Source organism: Labeo rohita, chromosome 1 (genome assembly GCF_022985175.1).
Source record: "Labeo rohita strain BAU-BD-2019 chromosome 1, IGBB_LRoh.1.0, whole genome shotgun sequence".
NCBI classification, from domain to species: domain Eukaryota; kingdom Metazoa; phylum Chordata; class Actinopteri; order Cypriniformes; family Cyprinidae; genus Labeo; species Labeo rohita.
Genome location: NC_066869.1, coordinates 14,496,103 through 14,519,234, shown reverse-complemented (window position 1 = coordinate 14,519,234; position 23,132 = coordinate 14,496,103). Strand labels below are relative to the sequence as shown.

Here is a 23,132-nt window from a genome sequence, read left to right as displayed (position 1 = left end):
ATTGTATCAGTGTTTTATTCACAAGAACAACATAGTGCTGAAACACACTCTGTAAAGCAGTTTGTCTGTTTAAGGCTACTGTAAAAACATGGCGTCACAAAACAGCAATTTCCATGTAAGGGGGTCCACGGTGTATGTAGATGGAAATAGCTCCTTCTAAGGTAATAAAGCATAATGGTTCATTATGTAAGGTCTTTATACTTCCCTGAAATCATTGTTGTGTAGATTACATTACATCTCTGTCTCTATTAAAAACAAACACACTACAAACCAGAGCAGAGTTTAGTTTTCAAACCTGTCCTGAGGACCCTAGACACATTTTGTATGTCCACCTCATTTAACACACCTCATTCAACTCATTAGCTAGTAGAGATGTGCAAGACCTGAATCAGGTGTGTCTGATAAGAGAGACATACAAAATGTGCAGTGCTGGGGTCCTCCAGGACCAGTTTGAAAACCACTGTTCTTTCCCATTTCTGTCTCAATCCTGTTTTCACAAACAAGCTGCAGCTGCTGTGATTTGGACTGAAAGTAGGTAAAGTGAGGGAGACAGTAGACACGGGGCATATGACCATAACCAGACAATCACAACTAGGGATATGTTTATGGAAAAGTCTTCCTTTGCATGTTTGAATGTCAAAACAATCACATGGACCACACAAACCACTAAAAATGCTGTATTATGCATGTCAAGCTTCCTGATGTCACATTGTACTCACAAGCCTATAGACTGAACACACATTTGCCTGACGTCACAGTTTTCACAAATTCACATTTTATAGTTTACACAGAGATTAATTACATAAATATATTGTTTGCAAAGAAATTACATTTTCAACCCCGTTTTCAAACGTTTGCATTTTCAGGCCCCCAAAATGTCATTGTCATGTAAATGAACAACCAAAACACATAACAAAAAAAAAAAAAAAAAATTCTGTTTTTAGTTGAAAATGGTGTTGTGTAAACATCCCCTCATATATGAGACAAAAAGATTACTTCCTGGGGTGTAACACACAGATTTACCATTTAATATCTTAGTCTGTGTTTGTGTAATTTTTTTCTGCTAAACTGAGAGTGAAGAGTGTGTTGTTGTTCTGCAGGTTGAGTTATTGTGGCGTCACAGATGAAGGTTGTGCTGCTCTGAGTTCAGCTCTGAGATCAAACTCCTCACAGCTGAGAGAACTGAATCTGTCTGTGAATAAACTAGGAGTTGCAGGTCTGACGCTGATCTCTGATGGACTGAAGGATCCTCACTGTAAACTGGAGAAACTGACGTAAGATCATACATTAATCTCAACTGAAACAATTATATATATATTAGTGTATATCATCATGTAATTTACGTTAAAGAGACACTTCACTTAAAAATTCTCTTATCATTTACTCACTCTCATGTCATAACAGATTTATATGATTTTATTTCATCAAATGAACACAAATGAAGATGGATAGTAACCTCAGAGTATGTGCTTCAAAAACCATCTAAAACTAACACAACTATAATCCACAAAAACCCCAGTTGATGAATCAGTGTCTTCTGAAGCAAAAAATGAAAAGAAAAATATTAATATTTCAATATTTAATATTTTAATATTTCAATTTTTTTAAGTGTATAATGAAGCTCAAGCCAGAAGTGACTCTGTGTTTCTGCTTCACTTCTGTCATCAGATTCAGAACGAGCTTCACAACATTTAGGATGTTATGCACTTTATATTTCATTATATGGGCTCACAGAGATTCAGTATTTTTCTGACACTCTTCATTTGTGTTCACATTTCCAACTTGGTCATTTTGTTGCTAGATTTAGACTTTTAGATTAAACTCTAAACCTTTTTTGGACCTTGAAACCTAGCAACAAATTTAGCTGTTCTTAAAATTTATCTGGTGACTTTTGAGCAACTTTTGAAAAGTGACTCAAACAATAAAAAGGCACACATTTCCTCTAAATTACACAAAGAGGAAAGCATTGAACAGTTAGCTATCAGTTTAGACAGAGCTGGAGAGATGTGTTTAACAGTTCACACGTCTGAATGAAGCTGCTGGCTGCATTTGTTCAGTTGTTCAATAATGATTGTTCATTTATAATACACATCATTAGCTTCTACCTGTTATTGCTGATCAGTTCAGTAGCATATTAACTAATTACCAATACACTGATTAAAACTTGTTCAGAATGTGTAGTTTTACTAGTTAAAAAGAGAATAAAATGTCATTATTCAAATATATGTAATTGTTCATTAATTCATGGTTGTATTTAAAAAGAAAAATATCTGATCATAAAATAAATGTTTATGTTACTTTCACAAATAATATAATATGGTATTTTGTTTATAATACTTTTACAAACAAATCTCATTGAACATATTTCAAATAATAATTTTGAGATGTCCAATCACATTTTTTTTAATTAAATGCTTAGAAAACAAGAGAAGGCCAGTCAGTTTGAGTTATTTTAATTTTGTATTTTACGCAGTGACACAATTTTGCACCATGGTTATGTAAAGATTTCAGTGCACAATCACATCACAATGTCATTTAGCAACTTTTAGCAGAATGTCGACCTGCCTTTAGCAACTTCTCTAGAAAATAAAATGACAGCACTGCTTGCACAAGACAATAGACTGAAAACACAATACATATGTGTGTGACGTCACAGTCTACACAAATTCACGTTTTTATAGTTTACTCAGAGATCATAACTGTATTGTTTCCAAAGAAATTGGATTTTGAAACCGTTTTTAAAAGTTTGTGTTTTCAGGACCCCAAAATGTCATTGTCATGTAAATGAACAACCAAAACACATAAAAAGTTTTTTTTCTATTTTCTGTTTTTATTTGAAAATGGTGTTGTGTAAACATTCCCTCATATATGAGACAAAAATAATACTTCCTGGGATGCAACACACACAGATTTAGCATTTAATATCATAGTCTTTGTTTTTGTCTTTTTTTTTCTGATAAACTGAGAGTGAATAATGTTTCGTTGTTCTGCAGGTTGTGTGGTTGTGGCGTCACAGATGAAGGTTGTGCTGCTCTGAGTTCAGCTCTGAGATCAAACTCCTCACACCTGAGAGAACTGGATCTGTCTGAGAATAAACTAGGAGTTGCAGGTCTGACGCTGATCTCTGATGGACTGAAGGATCCTCACTGTAAACTGGAGAAACTGACGTAAGATCATACATTAATCTCAACTGAAACAATTATATATATTAGTGTATATCATCATGTAATTTACGTTAAAGAGACACTTCACTTAAAAATTCTCTTATCATTTACTCACTCTCATGTCATAACAGATTTATATGATTTTATTTCATCAAATGAACACAAATGAAGATGGATAGTAACCTCAGAGTATGTGCTTCAAAAACCATCTAAAACTAACACAACTATAATCCACAAAAACCCCAGTTGATGAATCAGTGTCTTCTGAAGCAAAAAATGAAAAGAAAAATATTAATATTTCAATATTTAATATTTTAATATTTCAATTTTTTTAAGTGTATAATGAAGCTCAAGCCAGAAGTGACTCTGTGTTTCTGCTTCACTTCTGTCATCAGATTCAGAACGAGCTTCACAACATTTAGGATGTTATGCACTTTATATTTCATTATATGGGCTCACAGAGATTCAGTATTTTTCTGACACTCTTCATTTGTGTTCACATTGCCAACTTGGTCATTTTGTTGCTAGATTTAGACTTTTAGATTAAACTCTGAACCTTTTTTGGACCTTGAAACCTAGCAACAAATTTAGCTGTTCTTAAAATTTATCTGGTGACTTTTGAGCAACTTTTGAAAAGTGACTCAAACAATAAAAAGGCACACATTTCCTCTAAATTACACAAAGAGGAAAGCATTGAACAGTTAGCTATCAGTTTAGACAGAGCTGGAGAGATGTGTTTAACAGTTCACACGTCTGAATGAAGCTGCTGGCTGCATTTGTTCAGTTGTTCAATAATGATTGTTCATTTATAATACACATCATTAGCTTCTACCTGTAATTGTTGATCAGTTCAGTAGCATATTAACTAATTACCAATACACTGATTAAAACTTGTTCAGAATGTGTAGTTTTACTAGTTAAAAAGAGAATAAAATGTCATTATTCAAATATATGTAATTGTTCATTAATTCATGGTTGTATTTAAAAAGAAAAATATCTGATCATAAAATAAATGTTTATGTTACTTTCACAAATAATATGTATTTTGTTTATAATACTTTTACAAACAAATCTCATTGAACATATTTCAAATAATAATTTTGAGATGTCCAATCACATTTTTTTAATTAAATGCTTAGAAAACAAGAGAAGGCCAGTCAGTTTGAGTTATTTTAATTTTGTATTTTACGCAATGACACAATTTTGCACAGTGGTTTTGTAAAGATTTCAGTGCACAATCACATCACAATGTCATTTAGCAACTTTTAGCAGAATGTCGACCTGCCTTTAGCAACTTCTCTAGAAAATAAAATGACAGCACTGCTTGCACAAGACAATAGACTGAACACACAATACATATGTGTGTGACGTCACAGTCTACACAAATTCACGTTTTTATAGTTTACTCAGAGATCATAACTGTATTGTTTCCAAAGAAATTGGATTTTGAAACCTGTTTTTAAAAGTTTGTGTTTTCAGGACCCCAAAATGTCATTGTCATGTAAATGAACAACCAAAACACATAAAAAGTTTTTTTTCTATTTTCTGTTTTTATTTGAAAATGGTGTTGTGTAAACATTCCCTCATATATGAGACAAAAATAATACTTCCTGGGATGCAACACACACAGATTTAGCATTTAATATCATAGTCTTTGTTTTTGTCTTTTTTTTTCTGATAAACTGAGAGTGAATAATGTGTCGTTGTTCTGCAGGTTGTGTTATTGTGGCGTCACAGATGAAGGTTGTGCTGCTCTGAGTTCAGCTCTGAGATCAAACTCCTCACACCTGAGAGAACTGGATCTGTCATGGAATAAACTAGGAGTTGCAGGTCTGACGCTGATCTCTGATGGACTGAAGGATCCTCACTGTAAACTGGAGAAACTGACGTAAGATCATACATTAATCTCAACTGAAACAATTATATATATTTAGTGTATATCATCATGTAATTTACGTTAAAGAGACACTTCACTTAAAAATTCTCTTATCATTTACTCACTCTCATGTCATAACAGATTTATATGATTTTATTTCATCAAATGAACACAAATGAAGATGGATAGTAACCTCAGAGTATGTGCTTCAAAAACCATCTAAAACTAACACAACTATAATCCACAAAAACCCCAGTTGATGAATCAGTGTCTTCTGAAGCAAAAAATGAAAAGAAAAATATTAATATTTCAATATTTAATATTTTAATATTTCAATTTTTTTAAGTATAAAATGAAGCTCAAGCCAGAAGTGACTCTGTGTTTCTGCTTCACTTCTGTCATCAGATTCAGAACGAGCTTCACAACATTTAGGATGTTATGCACATTATATTTCATTATATGGGCTCACAGAGATTCAGTATTTTTCTGACACTCTTCATTTGTGTTCACATTGCCAACTTGGTCATTTTGTTGCTAGATTTAGACTTTTAGATTAAACTCTGAACCTTTTTTGGAACTTGGAACCTACCTAAATTTGGCTGTTTTTCTAATTTATTTGGCAAATTTGGGCAACTTTTTGTTGGACTCAAACTAGTGCTGGGCGATATGGAAAAATCATACATCACGATATGGATTATTTTATATCACGATAACGATATATATCACGATATACCACAATAAAGTACGTTTTCAGTTATTCTCTGAAAAGTTTGACAAAAATATCATTGCATACTTTTTTTGCAACTTTATTTTGAAGTGACATTTAACTGAACTGTCACAAATAAGAAAAATACATTTTAGTGCACATTCAACTAATTACCAATACACTGGGGAGTCGCTCTCTAAACGTGGGGTATTAAAATTGCTTTTGAATGCGCGTGCGCGTTTGACTTTTGGTTTCGTTTTAACGACCGTGCAAAACTCTCAGCAGCGCTGAGCGTGCAGTGTACATTACAAGAGATTACTTTAACAAAACCATTTGAAAGTTGGAGGACACAAACGGGATTTTTAAAAGTGTGTCACGAGTGGAAAATACGCCCCTGCGTGAGTGGAACTCTGCCGCTGAGTTATCATTTGATGTGAATGTATGCCGCGTTGTACAGTATATTGAGACGGAGGCGGCAGAATTGTATCTGACAAAATGTACGCTGTTGCACGAAATATAGATTTCTTCAAAAGCAGATTGTGGAGACCTTTTAATTGTCCACAATCAAAAGAGAGAACGGCGAACATGTCACTGTATCAGCTCACAACAGTCTGTGCAGTAGTTAGGCTAGCGAACGTTTTGTAAAGAAATGAAAGTAAGTTGCACCACAACAATTTCTCGCACTCGCACAAATGCTCCCAAATTAAGATTAGATTAAAATTAAGATTAAATTTTGGGAGCATATGCGACCAAAATGGTCGCAATTTCGAGCCCTGCCAAACTAATGTCAATTCACTAATATTTTTGCTGTTAATATAGTATTCCCATTGCAATATTACACTAGGCAATTTTTAGATTGTTTTACACTTACCAATGGCTAGCTGTAGACGATGACCAAAGCATTGTAGCCGTTCCCACTCAACGTAAAGCGTCACGTCGCAAAACCACAAGACGGAGTTTCTTTGCGAAAAAGTTCATTTTTATTCTTGATTATCACTTATATAAAGGGTAGAGTATGCACTGCATAGCGACAAGACATTATCGTACATTTGTCATAGCCTATTTAATGCAATATTTTCTTTAGTAATTGATAAAATTAGGTTAGAAACGATAGAAGAGAAATAGGACAATAGACACTTTTCTATCGTCCCCACGATATATATCGTCATATCACCCAGCACTAACTCAAACAATAAAAGGGCACATATGTTTCCTCTAAATTACACAAAGAGGAAAGCATTGAACAGCTAGCTATCAGTTTGAAGAGAGCTGGAGAGATGTGTTTAACCGTTCACACGTCTGAATGAAGCTGCTGGCTGCATTTGTTCAGCTGTTCAATAATGATTGTTCATTTATAATATAATACACATCATTAGCTTCTACCTGTTATTGTTGATCAGTTCAGTAGCATATTAACTAATTACCAATACACTGATTGAAAAATGTGTAGTTTTACTACACTGTAAAAAAAAATCCGTAAAATGTACGGTAAAAAACCGGCAGCTGTGGTTACCAGAGTTTTACTGTAAAAGTTACGGTAGCAACATTTAACATTTTATGGTTTTCACTTAAATTTACAGGTAAATACTGTAATTTCATTAACTGATATAATGTTAATTTACCAACCTATTGAAGTACTGAAATCTGTTTTGTACCTTTGTAATACACTGATAACCACCAAAAGCAGGTGGTAATGAGAAAGTCACATGATGAACCAAAGCTCATCGCAAACAGCTTTTAAATATTAACATATATAGAAGATGCACAGTGTCATTCACACAAACATTAAACACCATCATGGTAACACACATGAAACTGAAATAATGCAATAAACATTAATTTAACAACATTAGATGTAACATACAACCCTATTGTACAAAACTAAGTGAAAACTAAGAAGAAAGAGTTATTTCAACAAAAAAAAAAAACATCAAATAAAAAAAATGTAACACAGGGAATTCTGGGAATGTCAATTTATGGTTATTCACTGTAAATTTTACAGTATTTTACTGTTAACCATTTAACATGTTTTTACTGTAGCATTTTTACAGTTTTTTACTGTTAAATTCACGGGCATTTTTTACAGTGTAGTTAATAAGACAGTAAAATGTCATTATTCAAATATATGTAATTGTTCATTAATTCCTGGTTGTATTTAAAAAGAAAAATATCTGATCATAAAATAAATGTTTATATTACTTTCACAAATAATATGTATTTTGTTTATAATACTTTTACAAACAAATCTCATTGAACATATTTCAAATAATAATTTTGAGATGTCCAATCACATTTTTTTTTAATTAAATGCTTAGAAAACAAGAGAAGGCCAGTCAATTTGAGTTATTTTAATTTTGTATTTTACGCAATGACACAATTTTGCACAATAGTTATGTAAAGATTTCAGTGCACAATCACATCACAATGTCATTTAGCAACTTCTAGCAGAATGTCGACCTGCCTTTAGCAACTTCTCTAGAAAATAAAATGACAACACTGCTTGCACAAGCCTATAGACTGAACACACAATACATATGTGTGTGACGTCACAGTCTACACAAATTCACGTTTTTATAGTTTACTCAGAGATCATAATGTATTGTTTCCAAAGATTGGATTGGATTTTGAAACCGTTTTTAAAAGTTTGCATTTCAGGCCCCCAAAATGTCATTGTCATGTAAATGAACAACCAAAACACAAAAAAGTTTTTTTCTGTTTTTAGTTGAAAATGGTGTTGTGTAAACATTCCCTCATACATTAGACAAAAAGATTATTTCCTGGGGTGTAACACACACACAGATTTAGCATTTAATTATTTAGTCTGTGTTTGTGTCATTTTTCTGCTAAACTGAGAGTGAAGAGTGTGTTGTTGTTCTGCAGGTTGAGTTATTGTGGCGTCACAGATGAAGGTTGTGCTGCTCTGAGTTCAGCTCTGAGATCAAACTCCTCACACCTGAGAGAACTGGATCTGTCATGGAATGATCTAGGAGTTGCAGGTCTGACGCTGATCTCTGATGAACTGAAGGATCCTCACTGTAAACTGGAGATACTGAGGTAAGTTCATATGTGAATCTCAACATGAAAATATAAAGTTGATCATTTCTGAATGCAGTGTCCTCCTCAAATTTTGGCACCCTTGGTAAATAAGAGCAAAACAAGTGGTGGGAAAATGTTTTTATTGGTTATTTGTCATTCAAAATGTTCACAAAATATTCAGTCACCAATTTACATTTTTCACATGACATCTAAAATATAGTATAAGCGTAACAAGAATAATATGCCTACAAGACACACTAACGAAAAAATCAACACCAGTCATAGTGATTTTATTTGATCATGGTCCATCATGAAATGCAAATCTAATCTAACTGAACAAAAAAATCATAGTTATTCTCATGTTAATAATTTTAGCACACATTCAGGAAAAAATGTATTTATTTCACCTGTTGTTCTCTAATTTTACTTCAGTTTAAAATGATATTTTTGAGTTTTTAATGAAAGACCAAGAGGATAAACGTCTCATTTACCACTGCAGTTTACTATTAACATTTTTCTCAACAGTATAACATCAGCAACACTTTCATCCACTTATTGCTTTTGATAATAATATGAAGTTTATGTTGAAAGAAAATAATAATTGCACCACATGTAAGCGATGTATTATTTCCAACAAATTGAGTCTAGTGTCATACAGCATGTGGAGTTTGTGTAAGACGGAGCAAGGCTTCGCTTCTCCTGGCCATGAGTCAGAAATTAACAGGGGTTTTAGACAAAAATGTCCCTGCACAATTAAACTAAATCTGTTACTTTTGTCGCTAATAAATGAAAATGAAAGTGAAAATGTTGTTTCATTCTTTGTTGCTCAATATTATTAATTTTTTTTATTAATATTAATGCCTTATTATTCTGAATGGGCTTTTGGACCATTAAAAGTATAAAGACCAGGTGTTTTGTGTTCTGTGACAACACATGACTGTCTACAGTGGGGGCTTTTGTTGTTGCATCCCACTTCAACAGTTTGAGACTTAGTGTGTGTGTGTGTGTGTGTGTGTGTGTGTGTATATAGATATATATATATATATATATATATGTATATATATAATTTTTTTTTTTTGTCAGTACATTCCGTAAATGTCAGCACTAAAAATGTCACATGAGGTGACATTGTGTTATAACTAATGAGGAGGCATTTTATAATTTCAGAGGTAGAGCTGCAACACAGAGCATGTTCACTCAGTGCTGCTTTCAACTGTCTTCAACAGCTTTCTGCAATAACCATTTTTATGATGTGCATGTAAATGTAGTGATTGTTCTGCAGGTTGAGTTGTTGTGACGTCACAGATAAAGGTTGTGCTATTCTGAGTTCAGCTCTGAGATCAAACTCCTCACACCTGAGAGAACTGGATCTGTCATGGAATAAACTAGGAGTTGCAGGTCTGATGTTGCTCTCTGATGGACTGAAGGATCCTCACTGTAAACTGGAGAAACTGATGTAAGTTTATATATTAATCTCAATAAAAGCAATTATATGTGTTATACCAAGATCTATCATCATAATGTTGTTGAGATCACAGTGATTTACATTAACACACAGTAAGACCAAACTTAACAAATACTAATAAAAACACTGAACTGAGAGTGAAGAGTGTGTTGTTGTTTTGCAGGTTGAGTTTTTGTGGTGTCACAGATGAAGGTTGTGCTGTTCTGAGTTCAGCTCTGAGATCAAACTCCTCACACCTGAGAGAACTGGATCTGTTTGGGAATAATCTAGAACAGTCAAGTGTGAAGCTGCTCTCTGCTTTAAAAGACGATCCACATCATAAACTGAAGACACTGCTGTAAGTAGTAATGATTCATGTGTCATATATAATTTTATTTAAACTATCAATCCTCTGTACAGATGTGTGTCAGCAGTACTGCTCCATAATGTATCTGTTACTGTGTGTGTCATTCTTTAACTGACAGTATTTAAATGATGGTGAATATGAGATCACAGCAGACACATTAAAGCCCACAGAATCAACAGAACTGAAGTCACAGTGATCAAGTGCTGATGTGTGTGGGATACAGGAGTTTACAGAGACAATGTTTCAATTTCTTGGAACAATCAAAACTCAAAGTTGCACGCTTGGAAAATGCAGAAAAACAGGATGCACTTTCTGCTGCCTCCAGATAAGAATATGATATTTTACTTTTTTTAGCACATGACAAATATGAACAAACAAATTAAAAACAAACTTTCCGTTGTTTCACACACAAGTTCTCAGATGATCCTGAACAGTGAAGAAGTCAGCTTTCACTAAAAACAAGAGTGTGATTTTTGTTAATGAGTGATTGTATTTTGAAGGGCAACATCATTCAGCAGAGGATATCATTTCTTGTGAGTAAATCATTTATTTATAATTACATTAGTTACTATATTACGTTTAGATAATCATGTTCATATTTACTTGATATGCTATTTCAGACCTTTCACAGTAATATTAGACCTATCAATGACACCAGCTGATTTATAATATTTAGAATGAAATATGTTGTCTTTCATATATATGCAACTGTTCAATACATCTACATTTCACAAAACAATATGTACATTTTATGCTGTATAATATAAAATCAATATGATATATACATTATATGATGTACATATACCAATATGATGTAAAACTAATAGTGTTTAGCCTGTATTTCATTTCATTCTCTTAAATCATTGTTTACTGTAAATTGTTACTTTATTTGTATATATATTAATGCTATTTTTATATTTAGATTGTGTGTTTAAATAAATATTAAATCAATGCATTGTTTTATGGAAATGATGCAACAAACACTCACAGTATTCAAAAGTCATGTTTAATATGCTTTAAAAATCTTAAAAATTACATTTTACTCACCAAGTTTAAACTTGAGTGCATGTTGCTACATATTATATTGTAACACATTTTGTTCTGAATACAGTGTAATGAGACTCTAGTCATTAATAATATCTCCAGGGCATAAAAAACACAACCTGAGCATTAATCTGTGAGTTTGAAAGCTCTCTGTATAATATTTCTAATGATTATATTGTACATCTTTGTAAAGGCTTTTTGTACATAAGATTTATTAAACTCTTCATCAGTGAAGTTGGAGCTGAGTTTCATTTGTTGGGTGAATCCTGGATGAGGATGGTTTTAATGTCTCTGTCAAATGTCTTGCTCATGTTTGCTCATCTGAAGAGGACATGAAGATCATTTATGAAATATTTGCCATTCTCACATCATTACTGTCTTCATGAAAGTGGTGTATGAAAAGCCAGTGGTTATGATTCATGTGCAAAACTAATATTAATTTGTGTCATCACGAGAGTGTTACTAATTTTATATGCAAGTGTGGTTTCTCAGTGATACTGTGTGATCATATAAACAGGGTCCTTGCTAAAATTCATGGGTCTGTGTTGAATCAACATTACATAATTGGGTCCCTCACTGCTGGGCCCAGTGAGTATCATAAAGGAGCTGTGTTTAAGTATGTTATATCTCTTAAAGATAGACACCAGAAGTATTTAAATTACTGTTATTACTTTCTGATTAAATTAAGCTCATTAATTCAGTGATGTAGCTCGTATGCAAACATGTCTTCAACAAAAAGACATGTTTGAATACATTTATAAGCAAAAGAATCTTATGCATTAACTATTGATCAAATAACAGAAAAAGGCATTATTTCCAGATCCAAGCCCACACAGTCAAATAATTTGATAATTAGTAACGTGATTTTGTAAGGATTTCTACTTGAGCTTAGAATGACTTCTGTTGATGTAGCCTTCTGTTATCAGTAAAGTTTATTAATTTGAAATTTTGCAAATAAAAAAAGTGTGGGTGGAGTATTGGGGGAGGTGGGGGGCACTTTAGGTGTCGTTGCCCAGGGGCACCAAAGAGTCTTAACCCGCCACTGCATACAGGTACCTAGTGGGTAAACCATGGCATTACAAATGAAAATGATTTTTTTTTTTTGACCACAAAATGACTCTATTTAACCTTAAATGATACACTAATTTTAATATAAGTAATACAAATATAAATATATAGTCATTAATGGACCATAATTACTGGACAAATAGTATTTGGTACTAAATGATCTCTTAAAAATATTGAATATCATTGAACTAAAATTTAGAACATTTATTAAACTGAAAAATAGTTCAACTGTATGGTCACATTAGCAATACCTGAGGGTTAAATACAAGAAAACCATATTAACCCTTACAAAAATGAACCATGGTTTAATTATAGTAAAAGTGTAGTAACCATGTTTTTTGGCGCATTGATTACCATTTGTATAACCATAGTTTTTCTACAAATACCATAGTTAAACTATGGTTAGTGTATCAAGACCATGGTTAATTTGTGGTTACCATGGTTTAACTATAGTAACCATGATTTTTTGGTTTTATTTGTAGTAAAACCATATTTAATTTTCGTAAGGGTTACCTCTCCATCACTCTCCAGAATAAAATTATACTGTAAATGTCATCAACGTAAAAATCAAAGCATAATATGCTGTAATGTTTACCAAATAATTGCTGCAAATACCTGTATAGTGAAGCTGTCGTCTCTATCTTACTCAAACACATTCAAATATACTGACAACCAGTGTTGGGGAGTAACTAGTTACATGTAACGGAATTACGTAATCTAATTACAAAATAAATGTAATTGTAATTAGTTACAGTTACTGAGAAAAAATATGTAATTAAATTACAGTTACTTTTGAAAAATGCCAGTGATTACAAAGAGGATTACATCTGAATTTTTTCACACACCCACCCCCACTTACAGATTTAATTGACTTCTTTTAAACTGCATTGACTGCTCTAAAATGAGACGCCAATGTTTCAGGAGTTTAGGACACAGAATAGGACACATACTTATTCGATAACTGTTTTATTTCCTATTTGCGTTTATGCATAAACTTTATTTTTTAAGATTGTTTTTTCCAAGGCATTGTAAGATGCTAATTTTTTCTGTCATAACTATGCAAAAATTTGATTTCAAACCCAGTATCATAGCTATTAAACTATTTCTTGTTATGATGCTATTTATGTTATGACATATAGCGCAACTGCGCTCATGGTGACCCGAGTTCGATTCCCATCTCGACGTCCTTTGCCGATCCTCTCCCCTCTCTCCTCCCAGCTCTTTCCTGTCGTCTCTCTACTGTCCTATCACAATAAAAGGCATAAAAAGCCCAAAAATATAAGTTAAAAAAAAAAAAAAAAAAAAATTCTGCTTTTGTGGTGGCTGTGCTTTAAATTAAATAATTATACAGCTCTCAACTCTTTCAGGGCAACTTAAGCCAGTGCTATATGCTTGATAATTTTTCTTGGCGGAAGCTTTGCGTTTGGTTAGCTAATAAAATATTAAAGTTTAATTCAATATGTGTACAATTTCTTAATTCTGTCATCCTGGTATCGTAGACTTGCTCTGTTGTTTCATACAAACGCAGCTGCTGCCATTTTTTTTTTTTTTTTGTATATTGTAATGGATTATAAGATAACTAACAAACTAGTACTATTACTTATTTATGTAGTGAAATGTTGTGTAAGAAAACTGGTATGACTGCACTGTATCCCTAAAATGTCTAGTTTGAACTTGCCATTTGCTAGAAACTGATTTCTTCATGGAAGCTTTGTGTTCAAATATTTCAACTCAGATCAGTGTTTTGTGTCTAATAATTTTGACATGAAACATCTAAATAATCCATCAAGCAGCTGTGTAATAAGTGAGATAATGTACATTCAGCTAGTTGTTATCGCAAAATAAAGATGTGTGTTATCCCTTACTTATTATAATCTAATTCAAGTGATAAAGGATTTTTAAAGTCTGACAGTAAACGGTGTTGAACGCTACTGTAAGGCTAACTCTGCCTGGTTTAAATTTTTCAAAATGATTAAACAGTTGAAAATATTAGAAATTTAGAAAAGTAATCAAAAAGTAATTAAAAGTAATAAGTTACATTACTTTAGTAAAGTAATTGAAAAGTTACACTACTTATTACATTTTAAATCAAGTAACTTGTAATCTGTAACCTATTACATTTCTAAAGTAACCTTCCCAACACTGCTGACAACGCTAGTTTGTTCTGAGAGTTCCGTGAATCACGTGACCGTGTGGCGGCGACGCGTTAACAGAAGCACTACATTTTACTATTTACGCCACATTACGTGCGCCAAAACGGAATTTAGTATTAAAACTTACAACATTTAAATGCTGAAACTTTTTGGCGTGACATTTATATGGGCAGAGTGAGAGCGTGAGACAGAGCCTGAAAGCGTGTGTCTCACGCCAAATGCGTGAGAGTTGGCAAACCTGAATTAAGCCACAAAAACAGTCTACACAGTAGCTTTTTGCTAAGTGAAAATTACTTTCTTTAGCAATGAAAAAAATACGTTTTAAGTTAATTTTGTAGAAATGGCACTTGTAGATTAAGCAATAGATTAAAAATGGCAAAACAGACAGAAAAATGTAACTGCTGACAGTCATTTCTGTGTCACATCGATGTGATCGGCGCTCTTCTGCTCTTCCTGACACTCGATCATCATCGCGCTCTGACATCCACACATCAGCCTGTGAATCGAGGAAGCAGAAGTCGCTAGACATAAGCGATAGTTCAGCGTTTTTATACAGTTTAAAGGTATTAATATATTATTTATCGACATTAATGCACGTTAAAGACTTCTTAATGACTCTGTAGTGACAGAAGACGGCGTTTTAAGGATTAAAAGGTATGTCACTGTTGTGTTTGAGTGTTTTCTTCTGGTTGATGTTTATATGATTTAAATGACGTTTTATGTTTTTCTAGTTAAATATTTGTTTTTTACTTTCATAACTAAGAATTTAATGTATTTTTATTGTAAAAATAGTCATTGTGTGTTTATCAAATCTGTTTGACATCCGTTGAATTGACTCTTACATCTGTTCATATGTTTTTAATGTTTGTTACACAAGTCTGCTGGATTTGACGTTGCTTATTGATTTCGATTAAATCATTAAAGCTTTTAAATAAACTGTCAGGCATCAGATTTAATTTCTTTCACAAATATGAGTCTCTTGACTGTCACGTGTGTATACAGATAAACACAGTCTTTGAATCCTCATAATCATGATCTCTGATTTCCCAGCATGCAGTGCACAGCCTCCTCTCCTCAGGACCCAACACAGGTGAGCGGCGACCGGGCCGAACTGACCCAGCTGCCCGCTAAGGACGCGTCCTCCATAGACAGCAGCTCTGATCTGGGCAGCCCCAGAGCGCTGACCTTTGACCTGCTGAACATGGTGATCTCCTTTAAGCGGATGGCCATCTTCCTGGAGCCCGTCACAGACACGCTGGAGGTGCTTCGGTACCTGCTCGGGTGAGAGACGTCCCATAATAATCACACTTTCTGCACTGAGAACTTCTGCCTGTACTTTAGTTGGCTGTGTCATGTGACTCTCATGAGAAGGCTTTTGTTTTTGCTCCAAATGCATCTCTGAATTATTGACGCTGCTGCATGTATCCAGTATTCAGCTCTTTTTGTTTTCAGGTGGAGGATGCCGCTGTGTTCCCTGTTGAGCTGCGTTCTGCTCAACATCCTCTTCCTCACTCTGAGTGAAGGTGAGACATGAGTAGATGACGTGTGCATGTGTGCATATATTCTGTAGAGGTGTAATATAATGCAGGGATAACTGAGTGTCTCCTGGGTTAAAAATGTCCTCAGGTGCGTGGGTCACTCTGCTGCTGCTGGCCGTCTCTGCTCCGGCTGTGCTGGGGTACCTTGGCAACCGTTGCCAGAGTGTGAGCAGTGAGGTGGTGGTTCAGAAGAAGAAACACTATGCGGTGCAGCGACGAGACCTGCAGACGGTCCACATGAGCAAACAGGAGGCCGTGCTGGAGGTCAAGGACATGTGAGTGGACGGAACAGTGACATTTGAGATATGAAATCAGCACTGAGACTGTGAGATGAAGACTTGTTTGTGTTACAGGCTGAAACGAATAGATGAGCTGTTGACCCAGGCGTGTGTGTGTGCAGAATCTGTGTATAAAGTGCTGTACTGGGAGAGCCATGCCATGTCCTCCATGTGAGTATAACGCAAATGTCACTCCGCACATAGAAACACAAGTATGGATGTTTATTTGTGACAATTTACCTTCTAATCATAGATTCTGCCAAAATACTCAATGCATTTTTGTTAATTTATTGTTACCTTGTTACTTCAGTGAACTTGGTATTAACTACCACTGTCCACAAAAAAAAAAATAATATGATGAAAATAATCCTATTAAATTTATAATGGTTTTACATTGATGAAAGAAATGTTATTTCTTTTTCAGATATACCTCATTTTAATCCATAAAGCATCAGCTTTTGACCCACATTTGGTTTACAGTTTAACAATTTAGCCACATTGAGATCCTCATCTCTCTGGGATTGAACCATATAGGGCCTTACTAATGAAGATAGGAAAAGAAATGTTTAAGAAGCAAAATCTAAAATGATATTAAGATGTCTTTAATAATTCTTGAGTTAAAATAGTGTATTACTCAGTAAATGATCATCACTGGCATTTGAATATTTTGGCTTTTATCATTGTTTATCTCTTCAGATAAAATATGAACAAAGTTGTAGCCAGGGAAGTTTCTAAAATTTGGTTGGTTTGATACAGAATGACACAAATGTGACTCTGGACCACAAAACCAGTCGGAAGTAGCACAGGTATATTTGTAGCAATAGCCAACAATACATTGTATGGGTCAAAATTATTGATTTTTCTTTGATGCCAAAAAATATTAGGATATTAGGTAAAGATCATGTTCCATCAAGATATTTTGTAGATTTCCTACCATAAATATCTCAAAACTTAATTTTTGATCAGTAATATGCATTGCTATGAACTTCATTTTGACAATTTTAAAGGCGATTTTCTCAATATTTAGATTTTTTGGTTCCAGATTTCAGATTTTCAAATAGATGTATCTATGGCCAAATATTGTCCTATTCTAACAAATCACATCAATGGAAAGCTTTTTTATTCAGATGATGTATAAATGACTGGTTTTGTGGTTCAGGATCACAAATATGGAATTTTGGCAGAAATTACAGTTAACATGGTACATTTTTATAAACGATTTGTGCAGCAATACTAACCTAACAATAACTGATGGACACTAACTGCGGTTTACATATATAATGTAGTATTATTCATACAGGTAATGTGTTGTTTTAGTCTAGTTTCTGTTGTCTTTTTTTATTTTGTAATGCAAAATGTCTAATAAAATAGAAAAAATGTCAGCTAACTGCAAAGTGTAGTTGATTATATGAGTTATTCTGCGTATGTGTGTAGGTTTTACGGCTCTCTCCTGACAGCGGTTTGTTTGATGTATACGGCTCCGGTTGGTTTAAGTCTGTCTGTAATCAATAGCATCCTCTTTCTGTGGAACCGAAACTTCTGTAGAGGTCAGTAAAGACATGGCATCACCCTCAGGTGACAAGTAAATACAAAACTGACTATATGCTGATATTAAAACAATTTCTGAATATACACTACTAGTCAAAAGTTTTTGAACAGTAAGATTTTTTATGTTTTTTAAAGAAGTCTCTTCTGCTCGCCAAGCTTGCATTTATTTGATCTAAAGTACAGCAAAAACAGTAACATTTTAAAATATTTTTACTATTTAAAAGAACTCTTTTCTATTTGAATATATTTTATGTAATTTTTTCCTGTGATCAAAGCTAAATTGTTTTAGCATCATTACTCTTCAGTGATTCTTCAGAAATCGTTCTAATATGCTGATTTGCTGTTCAGAAAAAAACATTTTTTATTATTCTTCTTCTTAATATTTAAAACAGTTGAGTAAATTTTTTTCCAGATTCTTTGCTTAATAAAAAGATCCAAAGATCAGCATTTAAAGATTTTCAGATAAATGCTGTCTTCTGAACTTTATATTCATCAAAGAAACCTTAAAAATTATTTAAGCTGTTTTCAACATAATAATAAATATTTCTGAGCAGCAAATCAGAATATTAGAATGATTTCTGAAGGATCATGTGACTGGAGTAATGATGCTCAAAATTCAGCTTCGAAATCACAGGAATAAATTACATTATTCAAATAGAAAACAGTTATTTTAAATAGTAAAAATATTTCACAATATTACTGTTTTTGCTGAGACCTCTTTAAAAAAAAACAAACAAAAAAAAACATTATAAATCTTTTGACTGGTAGTGTACATACACATTAAATATTTTTGTTCAGTTTCAGGAAAGCACACATTCTCACACAGTTCCCTTGTGTTTCTCCCTATAGTTCTTTTGGAGCTGAAGCAGTTTGTTCACCCAAGTCGAGTCCAGCCTGCAGAGGAAACTGAACCATGTGACCCAGATCAGGCACATCTGTTGGAACGCACACCCACTCCAACCAGTGTGGAGGTGAGAGAGAATTAAAACATGTATACTTAATACAACCATAAACACATCTAGACACCAGATCTCTATTTCTAGTCCAGATTGACTTAATTCCTTATATGTGCTTCCTGATCAGGATCTGTCTCCTGGCAACATTGAAGAGGCAGAGGAGGCGGAGCCTGATGATGAGTTTAAAGATGCCATAGAGGTCAGGAAAAACTATTTATCTATCTGTCTATCTATCTATCTGTCTATCTAGCTATCTTCTGTCCATCTATCTATCATCTGTTCGTCTATCTATCTATCTGTTCATCTGTCTATCTATCTGTCTGTCTGTCTGTCTGTCTATCTGTCTGTTTCTTTTTCTGACATGTTCTCCCATTTCTGCTGTTTGCCTGCTCAAGGAATCTCAGCTTGTTCTGCCGGTAAGTTGCTCCCTCTAGTGGTGTGGAGATGTATGAAATGCAGAAATAGTGTGTGTGTGTTTATAAGTGTAGATTTCATCATTCTTATTGACCAAGTAGATTTAATTGTGTAGTGTAGTGTCTGTGTACATGTCTGACCTCTGACCTTTACTCTGCTCTCCAAGGAAACTCCTCTGGCTTTAGTGGTGAGTAATAGAATAACTGAGAGAATTAAAAGTCGAAATGAGTGAAGAAATATCCTGTCTTTGTGTGTATGTGCGTGTGCATGTTTTTGCATTAATGTAAATACCTTGAATGCATGTGCACAGGTTGATGTATGAATAATTAGTGTATGATTATTAGATTTAGTTGGGTGCATCTCACAAAACCTAAGATTTAGATTATTTAAATATATATAATGGATGCTTTACTGTCTTTAAGCAGACTATATTTTATTTCACTCATGGGGTGAAATGTGAACTGGAAATATGTTTGTGAGATTCACCTGTATGTCTTGTATGACTGTGTTCAGGTGTGAATTTAAAGTCAGATGTATCGCATTTATCTCAGCATCTCCAAATAACCTCAGATATGTTGCGCAGTGGATCTAGATCGGATCTAGATCAAATCCAGATCTAATACTTCATCAAGAATTATATTAGAATACATCTTGTTATAAGAGGCATGACCGTTGTAAATCTGTCTGGCCCGTGTTTTGAATATAGGGGTGGCCTGTAACCTATTTTCTACCAAAGATTGCAAGGAGATGGAGAGCCCGTAAGGTGCCCACACACACCTGTCAATTATGATCTCTAGGTGTTCTAACCACACCCCCCTCGTGCCTTTAATCATTTCGGTGGCTTCTATTAACAGTGATGTCACAGGAAACGGTTACTTGGTGAAACTTCTTTCAGCTCAAGGTGGATTGTCACACTATTTATTTTGCAAGGTCTTATTATGAGAAAGGTTGGGAATGTCTACTAACAAACATAGTGATGAGATGGGCTACTTTATGAAATGCATTTATTTATTTGGCATCTGAATTGAATTAATGTATTTGAAGTGTGCCCAACCTTCACTAGAGCCTGTATTTTGAGGGCTTGTGTTGTTTTTATGGTGTTAAGTGCTGTACAGCACAGAAATCTGAGACCCCTCATGGGTCATCGGATGACTGCAGGAAACGAAGCTCAGCAGCAACAAACATGGGTCAGATTTACAGAAGTCGTCACACGTGCCGCTACAGGTGGGGGGATTCATCTGTTTCTAATGACTTCAGTAAATCTGATCTCTATACCCAAAGCCCTCTATATACAGACCGGAACTAACACAAAGAGAAAACCTTCACACACCTTCACATGAGGAGAGTGCAGAGTGCACTGATTTATGTATATGGGTCAATGACAAAATGATCTGGATTAAAAAGAATTTTAGTCGAAAACATATACCTTGTTCATCTAATTTGGAAAAATCAAGTCATTGATCTTTACAAATGTGGAAAATATCCATTAGAGGGTGAAGGGAAAGATCTTTTGGTGTTGAGCTGAACATGAGAGCTAATGGGTTCAGATCTGTCAACTCTCATTTCTTCTAGGTATGAATATGATAACTCATAACTCATCTCTGTTGTTCGATGTGTTTTTCTCTGTTAGGATGATGAGGATGTGTCTTCTGGTGTTCCTGAGTTTGACACCGTGTCTGATAACGGGCTGCTGAGCAGAAATGAGCCCATCCGCAGTAAAGTTTCCAAACTCACTGAAAAACTTCGCAAGCGTGTCCCTACCAACACCACCGGTCACTATAAATCTTTTTGTACTTAATACTTTTTCACCATTCAATATTATATCCATCTTTAAAACCATTATTTTCTTTTCGTCCTTCCACAGGTAACTGCTCCCAGTGCAATTCAGCGTTTTCTGTTTTAAAGAAAAGGGTATGGCCTTTGATCTTCATCCCGTTGAGCTTTTAAACTTATGTGATGTTGTAATCACGTGATTGTTTTACTTTTTCTAGAGAAACTGCAGTAACTGTGGTGTCAGCTTTTGCTCCCGCTGTTGCTCGTATAAAGTGTTCAGATCGAGTATGGGAGCCACAGGTATGAGAAGAGCATGTGAGTTTTGTAAAAAATGTTTTATTGGAGATGGATTTACACACTCTTCTTTTTCTTTCTCTCACTCTTCAGCTCCCGAAGCCCAAAGAGAGACTGTGTTTGTTTGCTCTATGTGTAATACTTTCCTCAGCACCAAGTAGGATTGACCTTCATCCTGAAATAATCTTTCACCATTGCAATCCTATACAAGAAACTAGAAGAACTTCACATGGCTACTTCAGTGATTCTTGCTGTTTCTTTCCTTCACTGTGGAGCATTTCAGATGGAAGACTAAAATCCTGCAGGTTATGTTGCCTCAACTCTCTTCCTGAGGTTCTTCAGAGTTTTTTGTCTGTCCAAAACTTGTGACCCATACATGAGCTCCTTTACATCAAAAGGTGAACTTTTCCTAAGAATATGCTGCTTTCCCTAGTCGACACTTTTATTTATCAAAGCCTGACACCAAGACTGATTGGTTTACTTGGACCTCACTTTGCTGTGACATCAAATGCTGTAGTTTCATCATACCTTATGACATCACTTTCCAGAATTTGAGTCCTTGGTGGAATATCAGGTTAATATCAAAGGCCCTGTTGAAGACCATTACAATGATGTTGGTTATTTATAGACCATTTCGCTAGATGTAAACATACTGGTACCGATACACTTCCTGTTTCTTTTTTTTTAAACTTTACACAAACATCACAAAAAAATACAACCAACATAACATTTGACTGGATGAAAATGTTACATTAGCACCTTTAAGATGTATTTGTATATGTGAAATAAAAAACAAAAAAAACAGGAAGCGCTTCTGGACCAGTGTTGTTTACATCTAGTGAAATAGTCTATTGAATTGGATGCCAAAACCAATGGATTTGAGCATCCTATACTGTACCACATAGTGTCAAATGTAATTAGTTGACATCAGTGGAAGAAAATCAGTCAGTTTCTTTTTCTCATAACCCTTTTGACTAATCTGTTGCAATTCAACCTTCTGCTAGCTGCTTATCTGCTTGAACCCATGATTGTTGGTTACATAATTTGTGTAATTTTATCTGAAAAAGCTTTAATTTATATGTACGTTTGTTGTTGGGACACCCTCAAAAACATTTATACTAATGCAAATAATGCTATTATATTAGTCTATCAGCAAATCATTCCCTAGAGTTCTCCTGTTCACATTGTTGTTGAAAGAATGAGCTGTGTTCGTGTCATTTTATTTGTCTGTTTGTCTTTAAGCCAAGGTTGAATGTAAAACCAGTGTTTTAACGGTTAGAGATCTATGTATGTCGTACTACTGCTATTTAAACATAAATTCAGATCTATTGGGGAAGTTATCCATAGTATAACACCATCTGTTTCCTTGGTTAAAGTTACTGTTACGGAAATAAACAATTTAAATATGAATATAGCTGTGTGGATTTTCTGTGAGGAAATTTCGCGCCACCGTCTGTTGATTCTCAACCAAAC

The 23,132-nt window shown here is 34.2% G+C and overlaps 2 protein-coding genes across 37 annotated transcripts in view; both read left to right on the top strand.

Annotated features, from left to right (window-relative positions):
* The window catches only part of LOC127168801 (NACHT, LRR and PYD domains-containing protein 12), a 38,187-nt gene extending 27,585 nt beyond the window's left edge, over positions 1-10,602 (top strand). For 5 of the 30 annotated variants that reach the window (XM_051116656.1, XM_051116072.1, XM_051117402.1 and 2 more), the window contains 6 exons: positions 1,130-1,274; positions 2,994-3,167; positions 4,879-5,052; positions 8,627-8,800; positions 10,065-10,238; positions 10,411-10,602. In XM_051116656.1, the coding sequence (XP_050972613.1) occupies positions 1,130-1,274; positions 2,994-3,167; positions 4,879-5,052; positions 8,627-8,800; positions 10,065-10,238; positions 10,411-10,588 (1,019 nt within the window). In that variant the 3' untranslated portion in view covers positions 10,589-10,602. Of the gene's footprint in view, positions 1-1,100; positions 1,275-2,993; positions 3,168-4,878; positions 5,053-8,626; positions 8,801-10,064; positions 10,239-10,410 lie in introns of all 30 variants that reach the window. The other 25 variants (XM_051117487.1, XM_051116742.1, XM_051115992.1 and 22 more) reach the window with 20 other exon arrangements.
* A 4,747-nt stretch (positions 10,603-15,349) lies between these two features.
* zfyve27 (zinc finger, FYVE domain containing 27) lies at positions 15,350-22,849 on the top strand. 7 transcript variants are annotated; one of them, XM_051118408.1, is made up of 15 exons: positions 15,350-15,512; positions 15,909-16,139; positions 16,311-16,381; positions 16,485-16,671; positions 16,750-16,845; positions 18,109-18,221; positions 19,072-19,193; positions 19,306-19,377; positions 19,574-19,594; positions 19,759-19,779; positions 20,299-20,355; positions 21,223-21,364; positions 21,457-21,503; positions 21,584-21,665; positions 21,753-22,849. In XM_051118408.1, the coding sequence occupies exons 2-15, from the start codon at positions 15,910-15,912 to the stop codon at positions 21,818-21,820; spliced, it is 1,329 nt and encodes a 442-aa protein (XP_050974365.1). In that variant the 5' UTR covers positions 15,350-15,512; position 15,909; the 3' UTR covers positions 21,821-22,849. The 7 variants fall into 7 exon arrangements, with proteins under 7 accessions (XP_050974365.1, XP_050974448.1, XP_050974617.1 ...); XM_051118491.1 differs by lacking the exon at positions 19,574-19,594; XM_051118660.1 differs by lacking the exon at positions 20,299-20,355.
* Positions 22,850-23,132: the final 283 nt, after the last annotated feature.